The sequence below is a fragment of the Malus domestica genome, chromosome 10, assembly GCF_042453785.1.
Source record: "Malus domestica chromosome 10, GDT2T_hap1".
In the NCBI taxonomy this organism is placed as follows: Eukaryota; Viridiplantae; Streptophyta; class Magnoliopsida; order Rosales; family Rosaceae; genus Malus; species Malus domestica.
In genome coordinates this window covers 41,280,345-41,298,324 of record NC_091670.1, presented here as the reverse complement: position 1 = coordinate 41,298,324, position 17,980 = coordinate 41,280,345, and the positions used below count along the sequence as shown (strand labels likewise).

At 39.2% G+C, this 17,980-nt stretch overlaps 3 protein-coding genes and 1 pseudogene across 4 annotated transcripts; 3 read left to right on the top strand and 1 right to left on the bottom strand.

Moving 5' to 3' along the window:
* Positions 1 to 2,195: 2,195 nt before the first annotated feature.
* On the bottom strand, positions 2,196 to 3,139 carry LOC114827483 (uncharacterized). The gene is made up of 2 exons (XM_029109319.1): positions 3,127 to 3,139; positions 2,196 to 2,581 (listed from the first exon to the last, which is right to left on the bottom strand). Exons 1-2 carry the CDS (start codon positions 3,137 to 3,139, stop codon positions 2,196 to 2,198), a joined length of 399 nt encoding a protein of 132 aa, XP_028965152.1.
* A 500-nt stretch (positions 3,140 to 3,639) lies between these two features.
* LOC114827794 ((E,E)-alpha-farnesene synthase-like) lies at positions 3,640 to 4,818 on the top strand (annotated as a pseudogene).
* Positions 4,819 to 7,230: 2,412 nt separating this feature from the next.
* Positions 7,231 to 11,469, top strand: LOC103446593 (uncharacterized). The gene is made up of 6 exons (XM_008385728.4): positions 7,231 to 7,791; positions 8,020 to 9,016; positions 9,118 to 9,305; positions 10,233 to 10,269; positions 10,372 to 10,439; positions 10,535 to 11,469. Exons 1-6 carry the CDS (start codon positions 7,694 to 7,696, stop codon positions 11,001 to 11,003), a joined length of 1,857 nt encoding a protein of 618 aa, XP_008383950.2. The 5' UTR covers positions 7,231 to 7,693; the 3' UTR covers positions 11,004 to 11,469.
* Positions 11,470 to 11,862: 393 nt separating this feature from the next.
* Positions 11,863 to 16,999, top strand: LOC103446594 (uncharacterized). Of its 2 annotated transcripts, none has more exons than XM_008385729.4 (3): positions 11,863 to 12,342; positions 12,966 to 13,131; positions 13,223 to 16,999. In XM_008385729.4, the coding sequence occupies exons 1-3, from the start codon at positions 12,229 to 12,231 to the stop codon at positions 16,741 to 16,743; spliced, it is 3,801 nt and encodes a 1,266-aa protein (XP_008383951.2). In that variant the 5' UTR covers positions 11,863 to 12,228; the 3' UTR covers positions 16,744 to 16,999. The 2 variants fall into 2 exon arrangements, with proteins under 2 accessions (XP_008383951.2, XP_070662130.1); XM_070806029.1 differs by having other exon boundaries at positions 12,010 to 12,342; positions 12,977 to 13,131.
* Positions 17,000 to 17,980: the final 981 nt, after the last annotated feature.

The following is a 17,980-nucleotide window of genomic DNA, read 5'->3' as shown; positions in this document are numbered from 1 at the left end:
ATCGGATCATTAAACTCTGAAAGATCAGTGTCAACCTGTGTCAAATATACGAAATCATTTAGGGTTGTAGGTTTTCTAACCCTAGATGACATTCTTATATTTGCAGCACCCGCAGCCGTGATGTTGTCTTCATGTGCATGGTGTTGTTGTTGTTGATTTTCTGTCACAACCTCTTCAAACACGTCTTGTACAACAGTGTTATCGTGCAGTTCGATGTCATGTGCAACCTCTATCTCGTGACTTGGTTCATCAGAATCATTGCTTCCCATTATCTCGGTTACTACAACTATCGGTGCCATAATCGCTGTGTTACGATCAACGTCTTCAACTGCTGCTTCTTGATTGTTTATTTCTTCTTCAAATACAAACCCTTCAACCCTTGTCCCAGAATCGACGCTTGCATCAGACTCCATGAAAACTGCTTTTCCAGTTTCGACAATTCTTGTATTTTGGTTAGGGCAATAAAATCTAAAACCCTTCGACCTTTCAGCATATCCAATAAAACGACAACTGACAGTCTTTGAATCAAGTTTCTTGTAGCCTGGATTATATATCTTTGCCTCTGCTCTACAGCCCCATACATGCAAGTGGTTTAAACTCGGTTTTCTGCCTGTCCATAGTTCGAAAGGTGTCCCTTCCACAGATTTAGAAGGTACCCTATTTAATATATAATTTGCAGTTTTCACTGCTTCTCCCCACAAACAACTTGGCAGATTAGTTCTACAAATCATGCTCCTTACCATGTCCATGAGAGTTCTATTCCTCCTCTCGGCTACTCCGTTTTGCTCCGGAGTACCTGGTGTGGTATATTGGGCTACAATTCCATGTTCTTGCAGAAATAACGCAAAAGGTCCAGGATTTCTACCAATTTCAGTATATCTACCATAGTACTCCCCTCCCCTATCAGATCTTACAACCTTAATGTTCCTTTCCAATTGATTTTCGACTTCACTTTTATAAATTTTAAAAGTTTCAAGTGCTTTAGACTTTTCTGAAATCAAATAAATGAAGCAAAATCTTGAGAAATCATCAATATAAGTAATGAAATATTTGTTTCCTTCTAAGGTTTGTGTGGGAAAAGGACCACAAATGTCCGTGTGAATGATCTCTAAGGGTTGCTTACTCCTAGTTGAGCCTTCCTTTCTAGTGTTTGTCATTTTCCCTTTAATGCAATCCACACAAAATTCAAAGTCATTGAAGTTTAATGGAGGTAGAATTTCGTTTTTGACAAGCAGCTCCATTCTTTGTTTAGAAATATGGCCGAGTCTCTTATGCCATAATATTGAAGACTGTTGAGTTTTGATTTTATCATCTTGTACGTTGAAAACATATTCAGTTTGATTTAATTTAAGTTGAAACATACCATCACTCATGAAACCATGTCCTACTTGAGAAGATTCATAAAAAACGTTAAAGCCCCTTTTATTAATAGTAAAATAAAAACCCAATAACACTAGCTTTGAAATAGAAATCAACTTCCTTTTCATGGAAGGCACATAAACAACGTTATCTAACTCTAAATAAAAACCAAATTCTAGCTTTAGTCTAACACTTCCTAGGGCTTTGACTTCAACTCTTCTTCCATTGCCAACCGAAACTTTGACTTCATCCTTATTTGGTGTTCTCCATGTTGTGAAGTCTTGTAATGAAGTTGTAACATGTATAGAAGAGCCCGAGTCAAGCCACCATTCAGTGCTGGGTATGTTAATTAAATTTGATTCAAAACAAGCAAAAACATTTTTACCTTTCTTTGCTTCTTGTTTGGCAAGCCAAGCCTTATATTTGGGACAGCTTTTCTTCATGTGGCCTGCCTTTTTGCAAAAATAGCACTTGAAAACTGAAAGTTTATTAAGCTTGAAGTTTCTTTTAGGAGAGGGAACTGACTTGGTAGAATCCTTTTTGGCAGTATCGGGAACATGAAATTTAGTGGCCCTAGTGACACTTTGGACAAGGTTCACAGACTCAATTCTCTCTTTCTCAAACCTTTCTTTCTTCATCCTTTCTTCTTCACTCACACAAATAGCTATCAATTCATTCACATCCCATTTCTCACGTAGACCATTATAATAAACTTTGAGTTGTGTATAACTTTCAGGCAGAGAATTCATAATGACATGTACCAGAAAAGTATCAGAAATTGGTACCTCGAGTGCATTGAGTTTTCCAGCAACGTCCACCATTTTCAATATGTATTCTCACAAACTTTGAACCCCATCATATCTCATGGTAGTGAGAGCATTCATGAGATTACCTGTCTCAGTTTTTGGTGATTCCCTATACTTTGCCTCAATGGACTTCAAAAAATCTTTTGCATTTGCTTCATCAGGAAAGCCACCTCTCACCACATCTGTCATGCTCCTTTTGATGATCAATAGGGCAATTCTGTTGGATTTGTGCCATTTTTCATACTTGGATTTCTGATTTGCAGTGCTGTCATCAGTGAGTGCCGGAGGTTCTTCAGTTCTCAGTGCCAAATCCCAGTCCATAACTCCCAAAACGATTTCGAGATCTTGTTTCCACTTTCTGTAGTTGACACCAGTAAGAGGCTCAACTGTATTGAGATTCAAAGAGCTGGGATTCACTGAAAAGGAAACGTTCATGATGTAAAGAGTATTAATCTTTAACCCCAAACCATAAATCACATCTTCAACATCTTTAGATTGATGAATATGTGAAAACTTTCTTTAATCATATCACTTTTATAGTCAACATTCGAATTTCTGTAATTAAAATCACAAGCCTTTGTGGTTTGACAATATTAATTTGATTCAAATATATATATATAAAATGATATGCTGCTCAAATTCGAAGCATGAAAGAAAAATCATCTTTAGATGATCAATAATCATGTCTTGAATTTTAAGCACCATCACTGGTACATGTATCGATTGAAAAACATAATATCCTTATGATCAAGGATAACTTTAGTCGTCCTTGAACGTGTTGTATATATTTTTCCTTGATGATACAGTTCCAGTTCCATAACCTGCAAGACAGAATGAAATTTCTTGATGCCTTTCACATAGGGTCAGATGATATGTGAGGGCTCTGATACCAAATGTAAGTTAATTCTTTAGGTTATATACATATATAACGACTGACTCATATACCAATCTAACCACTAACCTGATGAAGACATCGTCTCAGAAATAGGGTAAAGAACTGAGGCTCTTCTGTGTCTCTGCACTGTCCGGAAGCAAGGCTCACTCAATGGGGCTTGAGGATTTCTGTATACTTGCAGGTATTTAGTGAGAGCACAGGGACCTCAGTTATATACTATAGGTGATGGTCTTTGATTAGGAGTCCTCCCATTAAGTAAACCCTATCAAAGATGAACTTTATCACCGAAGATTACTTGTGCATAAATCAGCTAGAAGAGTTCTAGTTTATCTAAGAATGTTTCTGACTTGTATACCTAAGTAATACAACTCCTTATAAGTCTGCCACATGTGATAAAGTTAATCTCCTTATCGTCCCAAAAGACTTTGTACAAATCACAAAGTGTTTGCTCTCAAATAGAACTTACAGCTGATTGACAGCATCCAAAAACTAGGCATCGCGAACCACTTCGAAAAGGAAATCAACTACTGCATTACACTTCAAGATCCTCAGGCAGCATGGCAATAAAGTTTCACAAGGTAAATAATTCGTAGCCATGCGTTTAGACCTAAGCACTTCTAAATCATTTCCATAAATTTATCTTATAATTAAACAAGTCTTATTGTTTAACTGATTATGTGTGGTGTGAAACACAAATATATTTGGTAGATTCATGGATGAAAAGGGCACATTAGAGAACCACCATTTCGCGGATGAAGATGTGTTTAAAGTACTCTGCAACACTACTTGTGAAATTGCTCATGAACTTGAGGAGGAGAAAGATTGGATAATAGATTACCTCACTTGACCAAAGTGGTACTCAACCTAACCCGGTTTTGTTTTGTTTTTTTAACTGTTATTTTCACTTTGAAAAGGTCATTTTGAAAAGGTCATCCTGTACTTTCCGAAATGTAAATTCTTTGCATATTTTTATATGGGTTAATTGCAGATAACATTTTTAGATTGCCATAACATTTCTTCTTTCTTGTTTGCTTTGAATTTTATGTATATATTTATAGTTAAAAAAATTATTTCTGTTTCTAAGTGGGCAGATTTTTGTAAAGCATTATTGGTGGAGGCAGAGTGGTACAATAAGAGCCAGACACCTATCCTTGAAGAGTACCTAAGAAATGGGTGCATTTCATCATCAGTTTCAGAGCTTTTGGTTCACACAGTTTTCTCTACAATTCATGAGGGAACCAGAGAGATGGCTGATTTTCTCCCCAAGAACGAAGATCTTTTGTATAATATCTCTCTCATCGTTCGCCTCACCAATGATTTGGGAACTTCCGCGGTATTCTTCTTCTATCTTCATTCATTCTTTACAATAGGAAGAAATTAAGCAAAAATCCTAATCATGACATAATTAACGAAATGATTAACAGGCCGAGCAAGAGAGAGGGGATTCTCCTTCATCAATCCTATGTTACATGAGAGAAGTGAAAATGCTAGGAAGAACATTAAGGGCATGATAGACAAGGCATGGAAGAAAATAAATGGAAAATGCTTCACAACAAACCAAGTGCCTTTTCTGTCATCGTTCAGCAACACTGCCACAAATATGGCTCGAGTGGCGCACAGCCTTTACCAAGATGGAGATGGATTTGGTGACCAAGAGAAAGGGACTCGGACCCATCTCCTGTCTTTACTATTCGAACCTCTTGTAAACTAGCAAGTACTCATGCGGTTTGAAATAAAGATATTACCTTTAAAATCAAAGTTATTTCTTTGAATTAAAGTTATTATCTTTCTGATGCTTATTGCCACTTATCACATACATGCATATAAGAAAAGCTTAAGAAACAAACAAACAGAAGGAAAAGGAACTTTTTGTTTTATCCGAAGTCTTCCAATTCATTGAAGTCGATGAATACAGAGAAAAATAATAAGCGAATGCAAATAGAAAAAAAAATCTTAACAAACAAACAGAAAGAAAAAGAAGTTTTTGTTTTATCTGAAGTCTTCCAGTTCATTGAAGTCGTTGATTACATAGGAGAATAATAAGCAAATATAAATAGAAAAATAGATCGACAAATATATTTTTAAAGAAAAAGAAATATCAACGTATCTATCAAAGCATTTATAATCATCTTCAAGAGCCATAATATTATTAGTGGCTACATTTTTTAACATTCGAAGTTGCTTAAATTGATCCACACACCCCTAATACTTTATCTTCATAGCAAGTTTTTGACTCTAAATCTTCAAAATAGACCATTTATTAGTAAAAAGGAACTTGTTTTTCTCTATGAAAGCAGCTAGGGTTTTAGTCATAATAGAACGTATAATAAAGATTGTGAGATGGTAAGGGTTTGATTATTGTGTAAAATAAAGAAAGTGAGCGTTTAGTCTCTCGATTTCCATTGTGAGGGGAGCCTTGCAGTAACTTGAGGTTTACAACTTAAAACACAAAATATTGCAGAGTACAAGGGATCAATTTGCTTGTTGCAATCCAATATAGGTGTTGGAATGTACTACGCACAGTTGGGGGGGGGGGGGGCGGGAGGGAAATAGGCACTAAGGTGGTCTGAGTCCCAAAAATATATATGTGAATGTCTTTCGAGTACCCTCTGAATGTTTAGTATGATCTCTTTTGTGCCTAATAAATGTTTGTTGTAATGCATGTTAGGCATACCTTGACATGTTGCATCAATAACACTCGACAAATTCTCCCTATATCACTCATCAGATTGGTTCAACATATGTGATATCTATTAACATGTGCACAACAAGCCTACCAAATGAATAAATTGATTTTCTTTTACGCACTTTGTGCTTTATTCCTATATAAAAAACTTGTATTTAACACTGGAACCACTCAAGGTTCAAATTCTGAATTCATCACTGTGTACAGTGACATATGGGTTCTCAAAGACAAAGGTTTTTAAAAAGTTCAATACTGTTGCTATTCCTGCGAGGAAGACAAGGTTATTCATTGAGCTTCAAAATTAGTAACGAACTCCTAGTGGGTTGGCCTTGGCGGGATCAACGGCTCTACCAGTCTCTCTTGCTAACGTTTTGATCTTTAATTTTTGTTTTTTTTTAATACATAATGTTTTAATTTGATATTATTTTGCTAAATATTTACAAAGATTTTCTTATTCAACAAAAAAATAAAACCTTTTCTTAATTATAAAGGTAAATTAGTAAATTTATAAGCAGATTTTTGACTCGAGGGTTTAATAAATTGTTTTTCTTGATAAAAAAATCTAAAGAGGTTTTAGTATAATGTCTTAAATGTGAAAAGATATCGTGTACATTTGATAAACCTCATAGAGTGTTAGTGTAATAATTCGATAGTAGTTGTTTGATTATTGGGTGTTAGTTTATTGATAAATTTTGATTTTAATGTTATTAAATGTAGAATGAATTTATATTGTTTCAAATAAAATTTCTCATTTGGTTTTATTTATTGAGGGTTAAAAGAATGGGCCGTGAAATTTGAGCAATATATTGGACGAGTTGGATGGACTTCGATTTGTTCGGCCTTCGAAGATTTTTCAGTTTTGGGCCTGACTTCGGCTTTGTTGTGCAAAAATCATGGTCTCGATCTACAGTCCAACAAAAATGAAATAAAGGACATTTTCGGCAAAACAAAAATATATTTTCTTTTTAAAAGGCAAAAAATAATTATATTGAAGGGTTTTAAACAACAAAAATCAATTTGATTGTTGTTATTTTGCAGTTTCTTCTTTCTAGCCATTGTTCTTTTATTTGGGGTCTCTATTAGCTATGATCTGAAGTTAGATTGATGAAAAACGTGTTCACTCAACTATGTTTGGTGTTGCCACTAGTACTACTGTCTAGTGGTATTCCTCTTCACTGATAAGTGAGAGGTCTTAGGTTGCAATCTCGCCAAAGGCGAATTTGCACCAATTTATTGCTAGCCCATTGTAAGGCTAAGCCCACCCCCTCCCCTTAGGGTAGATAATATCGATTGTTAAAAAAAAATAAAAACTATGTTTGATGTTTAAAATCCTCTCGAGGCCACGTATTGTGCGTTTGATGGCGAGGTACATTGGGTCGTGGATTAGTGATTGTAGCATTCATTATGACTTTTTAATGCTGTGTAACATTCAATGCTGCAAGTGTTTTAACAATTATATTTAATTTCATCAACTGTTATTTCTTCTATTTTTAATTTCAATCATTCATTTTTTGTACCGCTAAATTCTACGTTTTTGAAGAAGATTTAAGTGATATAAACTTTTATAGTTGCTTTTGAAGAAAATATTGTTGTATTTAAGTTTGATATGTAGATTTAAAAAAAATGTAGATTGCAAGGGTCGGTCAATGATCGGACGGCCATGATCATCATGAGGTGAAAGACGCTATCTTCATCAAAATAGAAAGCCCAGCGAGCAGTACGGACGGGAAAGAAAGAAAGAACGCAGTGGTGGAGTTCCAATAAGCGAGGGAAGCAGAGAGGCGATCTTTCAAGGTTCCGAAGCTTTTTCCCTCTGCTTCTTCTCCGTCCATCCAATCTCTGTCCTCTTCAATCCCAATCTCCTAACAAAATCTACAAATTGAATCAAAGGGAAGATCTTGAGAGAGAAAGTAGGGAGAGAGAGAGAGAGAGGAGGGGGAGAGAAAAATGTCGAAGAAGAAAGTGAGTGGGAATACCATGACGCTCAAGGACTTCCATGGCGGTTCGATTCCCTCTGATCTCCCTCTTCCTTCTGCTCCTGGTGTGTAAGTCCCGTTTACCCTTTTCTTAATCTTTATATATTTTCTGTGTATTTTTATTGCTATGGGAAATTACGAGATTGAAAAACCGTATTGCTTTTGATTCATATCTGTAAAGCTCCGATTTTTAGATCTGGGTTTTGTAATTGCTTTGATTTTCGTTGCCCTAGAGCGAGAGATTGAAAAACCCTGGTTGATTTTTGCACCAATTTTGGATTCTTTTTTGTTCTGCAGAGTTGTTAGGCCTACGGATCGTTCGGCTTATGACCGTCCCACCGCTTGGGGAAACCCTATGGGGCGGGCGGACCATCGCTCTCGGCCCCACACGTCTCCTGCCACGAGGCATTTCGATGACAAGACTCCATTTCTCACTCACTCCGTGCACATTGGCCGGAACTTTGATGAGGACGAGCGCAAGCCACTCGATGGTGGGTCGATGCCGCGCCGGACCATCGGCGATGATAGCATTCGGGTTCCCCTGACCCTTGCCGAACCCAAGCAGGCGTTTGTATCTGCAGGTGTGTCATCCGGTGTGCCATCTAGCATGCAGGCGCGGGCTCAAGCACCACTCTCCCCGAGTGGGGCAGTGAGTTCTTACTTGGAGAGGGTTAGCGAGACATCCCATGTTGGAGGGAATTCTCATATCATAGGTGGCAATGGCGGGCGTGGTGTTGATGGGGCTTGTCCGAATGCATGGGCAATGAGGAAGGAGATGGCGGGTATATCTGAGCCAGTGCAATCTGCTTGGTCTGGACAAAGTGCTGTTCAAAAGCTGGCCCATGCCAGTGCACTCGATAAGGTGTCTTCAGGTAGATGGCAATCAAAGCCTTCAATCAATTATCAGACAAATATCGAGGTCGTTAGATCTCCCGAAACTGAGAGTGGCTTGCATTCCAAGGGTTATGGTAGTGATACATACAAGAGGACAGATGTAATGGTTGAAAGGGATGCAGCCTTGGCAAGGCAGGCTGAAAGGGGTCTTCAAATTGATGATGGTGTTCAGCTACCTGATCACGAGAGTTCTAGGGCTCCTATTAATTCAGAGCTTAGAGATAGGAAGCCAACTGTTTATAACAACAGGGTTCAACCTGCTCCATCTGATGGCAAATTTGGTCTGGCTGAATTGCATCTCGTAGCGTCTTCAGAGCCTGTAGAGCGACCCAAGTTGAAGTTACTTCCAAGAACAAAGCCAGTGGAGGGTTTGGAAGCTACAGTTGTTGTTAATGCACAGGTATTTACAAGGTTATTAAAGTGTATTATAGAGATAATCAAATCTATGGGGTTCTACCTTGCACTGAATGCACTAAATTCTTATTGTTTGGTTGATTATAGAAGTACCAGAGGGTGACTGAGTCCGTCCATGTCGAAACTGTCAATGAAGCGTATGGAAGTACTAATGCTCCAAAACCTGGTTCAGCAGGCTCTGATGGTGGGAAACAGGCGGTGGAGCGTCCAAAATTGAATTTAATTCCCCGATCTCAGCATCTCCAACACTTGGAAGTAAATGCCAAAAGAGACAGGTATGCAATGCTTTTGACTGTGGTTTTCTCGACTTTGGGCCTTCTATCTGGTCGTACTGGCCATGTTCTTCTGGTATTAGGCCAGGGCCTTTGTGGTTTTGTTCTATGGAAATTATGATATTCAGCCCAACAATTAAAAAATAAATGAAATTCTCGGCCAGATTAAAACGTGAAATTGTTTCAATTTGCTTCTTTAGTTGTTATCCTTTGCCACCACTCCTCTTTCATATACTCTACTTCGATTACACTTTTTGCTTCATAGAAGTAATATTCTTTTTGTAGCAATGGGCTTCTCTAAAGGCTTCTGGAGAAATCTTTTAAATTGAAGAATGTTTTCTCACGGTTGTTGCCCAAAAATAAGGTTGGCCTGATTTGAGGCCATAATGATTGATTTTTAGAGCTCTTTAGGCCATTGAACCAATCCCATGGGTTGGTTATGTTACGAACAATTTTCAAATACATCATAAGTAATGTTTTATTGTGTTGTGTGTATATATTGTTATTGATGGAAAAATTTTAAAATCTTGTCTTCCACTTTTGTTCCACAGAATTAGCAAATGACTTCAATTTTTGTCTGATTTATTATTTTCCTGACTTCTGGATGAAGCTGTGCCACTATAGTTGTTCTCAGAGTCTAGTAAGTTGTTTTGTTTTTTGCTTACATGAATATTTGAACCTAAATATGCTACTCCTGATCCCACTTCCTCCTGTACACTATACCGCTTAAGGCAAAATTTGGGTTTGGAGTCCAGCAGTTATTCGAGAAGCATTGATTGAATTTGTACCATGAGTCCATGACAGAACGTTACCCTTCCACTGTTACTTCTTGGTGGCATTCACAAAAGAATATGTGCTTCTTGTTCTTAATATTGGGTCTCTACATTGATGGTTGCGAGTAACATCTGATGAGATCCGTGAATTATGCAGGGTTGTATTATTTGGTGGTGCTCGCCCACGAGAACTGGTGAGTTTTTTTATCCACGGTTTGACATTTAAGTTCCATTTGTTCATGAGCATTGAGTGGCTTCATGTCCCCTTTATGAAACCTTTTCTGTTTGTATGTCAGGTTCTGAAGGAGCGAGGGGTTGACGATGTTGTGATCACCAATCCTGACACAGCTCAGCATTCTGACAAGTAGTGACTTATTTTATATCTCAAAAATTTCTATTATTTAAGTTTGGAAATTTGGGGTTTTTTTTAACTTACGAACAAATAACTGTTGTTTGAAGGGTTAAACATCAAGTTGCCAGGCCTGATAGAGTTCCTGCGTCCGCAAATCCTTCTCGCCATAGTGAGAAAGCTGAGAATTATCCTTTTGATCAGAGGACTGGAAAGACATTCGAAAGGAGGGATAATCGGGTAGATGGTGAGAGAATTGACATGCAGAAGAACTGGCGTAATGACAGTAGGAGGAGCATCAGAGAGCCTGAGAGACTGCAGCAACAGTCAGAGAGGCCACCATCACCAGAGACCTGGCGGAAGCCTGAACAACCTAAACCATCTTCCCCTGACGCTGTTGGCCTGCAGCACGGGAAAGCGGCTTCAGCTCTTGAGCTTGCGCAAGCATTTTCCAGATCAGTATCCGATCCAAAATTAGCTGATCGGTTTTCTGGCCCAAGGGGCATTCCTGGCCGGGCCCAAATGCCCTTTTCACGGCTGATGGGCCCGACCCCAAGGCCTCAGATAAATGGTTACTAAATGTCCGAGATCACTTGGTGGTATAGAGATTCAGAGTTTTGCTGGCGAACTTGTTCGTTTGCAGTAGCTGGGATTACAAGCAGGCCGACCAAGTCACATTCAATTGTGAGTGCCTGCCTCCACAAGAATTTTCCAGTTTCCGCAGAATGGTTATTGCCACACAAAATTGATTGCAATCGTCTAGCCCGAGAGGTTTCCGCAGAATGGTATTGTGTTTTCTATTTGTCTTTCCTTTTTCGCGGTTCCGTTGGCACCATTGAAAAACTGTATTCTCCTCCCCATAGGTGGAAAAAGAGTGTTCTGTTGCCTATGAGGCCAGTTGTAGCAAGAGTTACGCTACAGATTCTTGTTTTAAGTGAGTGTTGTTTTAATTTCATTCCTTCCCTTCCTTTTCCCTTAAAAAAGGTTCGGAGAAGTGTTCATCGACTCTCTTTTGTTTGATAATTTTCAGAAAGTTACTGTGTTAGCATGTTCTCCTGATTGTAGTCCCGATTTAAAGTACAAATCGATATTAAAGAACTCGTTAACTGATAGCTTCACCCTCGGGGACAATCTGCGATCTCCCCTCTTGCACGCACGCTTGTCTCTATCTCGCTCATCAAGTAATTTAAAAGTTGTTTTCTCGTGGTCGTGACGAGAATGATGCGCTTTCACGCACGACAGCGCATGCAGATAGACTAGTATTAATATATGCAAGTGTAAAACCCTCCATGGACCTAGATATGTTGCTGGGCTTTGTGTTCTCACCATGGGCCTCAAATAAATGTTAAACCAAAAAATACATAATGGGCTACATTAAAGCCCAATTATACCCAAAGATTTGGGCTGTTATATTTGCACCGAGTCTCTCTCCGACGTCGTTTCACTAAAAATCTTGAAAACTTGTCCAACTCCCACGATCTCGTCGTCGTCGTCGAGTCCTCAAATGTCGCTGTCCGACTCCCCTCGTTGCAAAACGACGCTGTTTCGAGGCGTCTTCTAACCCAGCGTGAATTAATCGTTGGACATAGAACAAGTCACAACTAATTTTCCCCTTCACGTTTTCCCTTTCCTTCTCGATTCATCAAATCCATCAGATATTATTTAATTAATCGTTTTTTGCGAGTATCAAAGCTTAACGATCCGAGAGGGTAAATAAGAGCTGAAAAATCATAGAAATTCGATTTTTTTTAATGATTTTTTGGGGGGATTAATTTGATTGATTCGGCGTAATCGGAGCGGAAAGATGTTGGAGAAGATCGGGCTGCCGGCGAAGCCGTCACTGAGAGGGAATACTTGGGTGGTTGACTGCTCTCACTGCCAGGGATGTTCTTCTCAGTTCACCTTCATCAATCGCAAGGTTCGCTTCTTCTTCTGTCCCTCTCGATCCAATGACCCATCTTTTAATTCTTTACAAATTTTTGTATGTCTTCAGTCTTCGATTTTTGGGTGCCGAAAGATTGCTGCTTTTTTTTGTTTTATTATGTGGATTCGATCAAGATTAGGATACTTAGATCTTGGCTTTCTATTTTTAACGTTGTAGAAATCATAGGTTGTCTATTTTTTAATGTTTTGGAAAGAATGGTGATTGTTTAGTTTAAGATTGTATTGGAGATTCATAGTTTGCGTTGTGCTAAGAATGGGTTTAATGATGTACACTTAGGGACCGTCTGTGACTGCTTCCTATGAAAGCACTTCTGCTCATAGGCGCTTTTTCTAGAAGTTCTTTTGTTAGAAACACATTGAAATTTCGAGTGCTTCTTTAAAAACCTATTGGAAGTGCTTCCTAAAGTTCGTAAGTGCTTTTGGTTGTTAGAAAGCGCTGTTAGCCCTTACAGAAGCAGTTCCAAACACGCCCTTAAACCTCTTTGCCTAATGGTATAAACTTAATGCTGTGATAGGATTAAATTTGACATTTCTTTCTTGTCTATTTATCTGTTGGTTTGTTCCCGATTCTTGACAATGCACATTGTGGGATTTCAGCACCATTGCAGGAGGTGTGGCGGCTTGTTTTGCAACAGTTGCACCCAGCAAAGAATGCTCTTACGCGGGCAAGGTGATTCGCCTGTGCGTATTTGTGACCCTTGTAAAAAGCTAGAAGAAGCAGTACGCTTTGAGAGATATGGACACAAGAGTAGAGCCGGGAGAGGTATCATTTTTGTCTGTTCAAACACGGTTTGTGCTTCTGCCACATGCTTTTTGTTTAATTACTCTGCCCTATAATTTTACCTTCTGTGCAGGCAGTTCAAAGTTGACATCAAATCATGATGATGAAGTTTTGGACGAGATTCTCGGTAGTGACAGAAAGGAATTAGGACAAGAGTTGAACAGTAATATGGTTTCCAGTATGCAGAGAGCCGCTAGTAGTGCGTCATCTTCAAGTAGTCAACAAAATTCCAGCCACGATGGGGTAGGAGAAATACATAGAAGTCTTTCCGTTGATGAGCCTAATTTACAGAGTGGTGGTGGATCTGCTTCTCCTGATGAATTGCGCCAGCAAGCTTTGGAAGAGAAAAAGAAGTATAAAGTTCTTAAAGGAGAAGGGAAGTCTGCGGAAGCATTAAGAGCCTTTAAGAGAGGGAAGGAGCTTGAGAGACAGGCTGACACATTGGAAACATCTTTGAGAAAAGAGCGTAGAAAGGTTTTACTTTCTGCCAATGTGGTGGAGAGCCAGATTAAAGATGGGCCTTCTGAATCTGGAAGAAGAAATAAGGTCACTCCTCCAGTTGGTAAAGAAAAGGATGACCTTTCTACTGAGCTTAAAGAACTAGGATGGTCGGATATGGATCTCCTTGATGAAAACAAAAAACAAGCAAGTCTGAGTTTGGAGGGCGAACTTTCTTCTCTTCTGGGGGAGGTCTCACAAAAGACCAATAAAAACAAAGGTACTGGTGCCATTGACAAAACCCAGGTTGTTGCACTTAAAAAGAAGGCTCTCATGCTGAAGCGTGAGGGTAAACTTACAGAAGCTAAGGAGGAACTAAAAAGAGCGAAAATTCTAGAGAAGGAACTCGAGGAACAGGAATTCTTGGCTGAGGCTGAAGATTCTGATGATGAGCTATCTGCGTTGATTCGTAGTATGGATGATGACAAACAGGAAGAATTTTCAATTCAATACGAGCAGGAGGATAGCTTCAATTTTGATCATCTTATTAGTGCTGCTGATGATCTGGATGGTAATTTTGAAGTGACAGATGAAGATATGGAGGACCCAGAAATAAGTGCTGCCTTACAATCTTTAGGATGGTCTCAAGATTCTAATAATCCGGAAACTTCTCCCCAGATACCTTCCGTTGACAGGGAAGCTCTATTAAGCGAAATTCAATCATTGAAAAGAGAGGCACTTAATCATAAACGGGCAGGTAATGTGCAACAGGCAATGACACAGCTAAAGAAGGCAAAACTACTTGAACGGGACCTTGAAAGCCTTGAGTCTCAAGAGGGCAATGTTGCAAATGATCCTGCGAGAATTCATAAACAAGCTGCTGATAAATCATTGCAGTCACCTATGGTGGGTGATATTCATACAATGGAACCTACGGACTCCAAACCTGCAAGGAAGACTAAACTAATGATTCAGAAAGAGCTTCTGGGCTTGAAAAAGAAAGCCCTTGCTCTGAGAAGGGAAGGAAGACTAAATGAGGCTGAAGAAGAATTGAAGAAAGGAATGGTACTTGAGCAGGAGCTTGAAGAGCTAGAGAATGGTTCTATGCGGAAGGAAATGCCTGGGACTGTTGGCAGTAAAGTCCCAGTTTTGGCACATGAGCTTCCCAATGTTTCTGCAGGTCTGCCAGTTGCAGATGAGGAAGGAGAAAATGTAACAGATCAAGATATGCATGATCCAGCATACCTTTCTATGTTAAAGAATTTGGGTTGGAATGATGAAGCAAATGAAGGGACCAACTCGTCTTTGGAAACTTCTAAGCGAATGGATAGTCTCTCAATGAAGGTCAGTGAACCCGCTGTAACTCAAGCCGCGGTTAATGTCCCGGCTGGAGGATCAAGGAGAAGCAAAGGTGAAATTCAGAGGGAACTCTTAGGTTTGAAAAGGAAAGCTCTTGCTCTGAGGTGCCAAGGAGAGACTGAGGATGCAGAAGAACTTCTAAAAAAGGCAAAAGCACTAGAGGGCCAGATGTTGGAAATGGAAGCACCCAAGGAAAATATCATTGAACCTCCTCTTAATAGTGCTGAGGAGGAACGTGATAGAGGTGATGTAACAGAAAGTAGTATGCTGGACCCAGCACTTATCTCAGAGGGAACTTACTCATACAAACCAGCCGTTTCTGCACCCAGAAATAAAGGTGCAATCCAAAGGGAACTTTTGGATTTGAAGAGAAAGGCTCTTGCCTTTAGACAGAAGGGAGAAACCAAAGAAGCTGAGGAAGTGTTGAGGATGGCAAAGGTGCTAGAGATTCAAATTGAAGAGATGGAAGCCCCAAGGGATTTGAGTCTGCATGATGATTCAAAGGAAGAGAAATCTGAGAGTTTCGGATATCTAATTAACACCGAAAAGCCAGGGAATTTGAAGGATGATACAGATGTTAGAAGGTTTACTGAGGCAGCAATGGGTCCAATTGACGATGTTGTTAAGTTGTCAGCAAAGAATTCTGAGTTTGTTCCTCTAACCACACAGCTAGCTAAAGGAAGCCAACCATTTCCAGTGGAATTGGGTGCTTTGTGTGAAACTTATTTTCCGGATGACCAAAAAATAGCGGAAGGCTTTAGTCAGATATCTACACCTGTCCAATCTGGAAACTTAGTTGATTTGTTGACAGGGGATGACTGGAGAAGTTATCAAAGGCCAGCTGAAAAACAAGATGATGGCCTAAAGTTTGTTTCTGTTGGTTCCTTTACCGCCAGTCCTCCTGTGCAGTTGGGATCCCAGACCTGTTCGAATGTATATCTGGGAAGCCAAGATGATAAAATTGATAAACAGGAAGATAAGCGAGATGTTAATGTAGCAAATTCAGTTCAGGAAGCTGCTTCTCAGAGCAGCCAAAGTGCCATTCGGCAAGAAATCCTAGCTTTTAAGAGGAGGGCATTAGCTTTAAAGAGAGAAGGGAAACTGACAGAAGCTCGAGAGGAACTTCGTCAGGCAAAGTTATTGGAGAAGCGTCTTGACGAAGATAGTCCTCAGTCCAAAACTACTTCAAGTGAGGTGTCCAGTGCCGTACAAAATACAACTGGAGAGCAGAGCCAATCCCAATCATTACAGTCACGAGACATCCCTTGTTCTAGCCAAAAGCATCACGGTTCACCATCTTCGGACCCAAAACCTTTGTCCAGTCGTGATCGCTTCAAGTTGCAACAGGAGTCTCTTGGCCACAAACGTCAGGCTATGAAGTTGCGGAGGGAGGGTCGGATGGAAGAAGCAGAAGCCGAGTTTGAATTAGCCAAGGCACTTGAGAATCAGTTGGATCTATCAGCTGCTCATGATTCCGCAACCGTTGACAAAGGAGAATCAATGGATGATGTCTCTGTTGAGGGTCTTGATCCTCAACTACTGGCTGCCTTGAAAGAAATTGGAATCGAAAATGCTAGTAATTTATCGCAAGGCCCCGAAAGACCAGAGCCTGCAAAAGTTAATGTTGGTAAGAGCAATAACACAATCCAAGATAGAAGTCAGCTGGAAGAACAGATCAAGGCAGAGAAGGTAAAGGCGGTAAATTTGAAACGTGCTGGAAAACAAGGGGAGGCCTTGGATGCTCTTCGAAAGGCCAAGCTACTCGAAAAGAAGCTGAATTCTCCGTCTTCAAAGTAAACAAAATAAAAACATCACCTTGGTAAGTTAGAAGATCTTATATTGCTTACGAACCATGAAGCTCGATAGGTCTGTAAATGTTGTTGGTACGCAGAATTCACCACGAAGCAGGATGCACGATTTATGCAAGACGAGTATCGTTATGCTAGTTTGTACTCATTGGATCGTAACCGAAAATGTATCATCTGTATTGTAAAGGCACCTTTCCTTCCTGCACCATTCCTATATGTCAATAAATGGTATATGACTTGTAACATTTACCTCATTTCCGACGGAAAAGATTTCGCATAACTCCAAAGGTCTCATTTTACACAAAAAAGTGTGAGTCTTTCACTGACACGGTGTGAGTCTTTCTGCTCTCTAGAATGGTGGACTGTTGTGACGAAGCTACCATCTGATCTTATTTTAGAACCTACTTTTGCATTTTTTTTTATAGGACCGTAAGCTTCTAAGCATCTTAAAATTCATGTAAAACATTCAAGGAATGTTCTGGGCGACGTAACTCTGTTTAGGAATATGTCATGGACCATACAAGTATTTCTTTAAAGCTCAGGGGAAAGATGTCGCAAAAAATTACCAAATTTTAACAAAAAAATAAAAATAACACATGATTTTTAATTGGTTTAACAAATTTTCGCCACATCGTAAATGTCTAATTTAAAGTTCGTATAGGATATTTTGGTAATATTCTGGCTAGAATTTTGGATTAAGTTATCCATTTTTAGTTTAAAAAACTACATTCGGACCTCATTTGATGGTTTGAACAGCTTCATATAGCATATTATATTTATTCAATTTTTTGTTGTATTTGCTTCAAAATGATAGTCCTCTTTTTATTTTTATTTTAAGAAGCTGCAGTTACAGCGATGATCATCTAGGGGACGCTTAAAGACCCGATTTTCAACACAATCAAAATTGATAGCCCAAACCCAACCCAACCCAACCCAAGTGTATACAACCCATCTGTCAGCAATTCAGCATCATCCTTAATTTGTTCTCCATTCAGTTTCTTGACTTCATAATTTTCATGCCTGCTCTGTGCATGAATTCTAGCTAGTAGCATTTAGAAATAAAAGAAACGTGCTTTTAGACTAATAGCATCTCTAACACCATTTGCAATGGTTGGAATAAAGGTTGAAGTTTAAGCTTTAAACTTCCTTCAAACCATTTTCAATATTGGGTTAAAATAACCCTTAGGAAGAAAATAATTTTTTAGGCTAGATTCTCCCCAAGAATT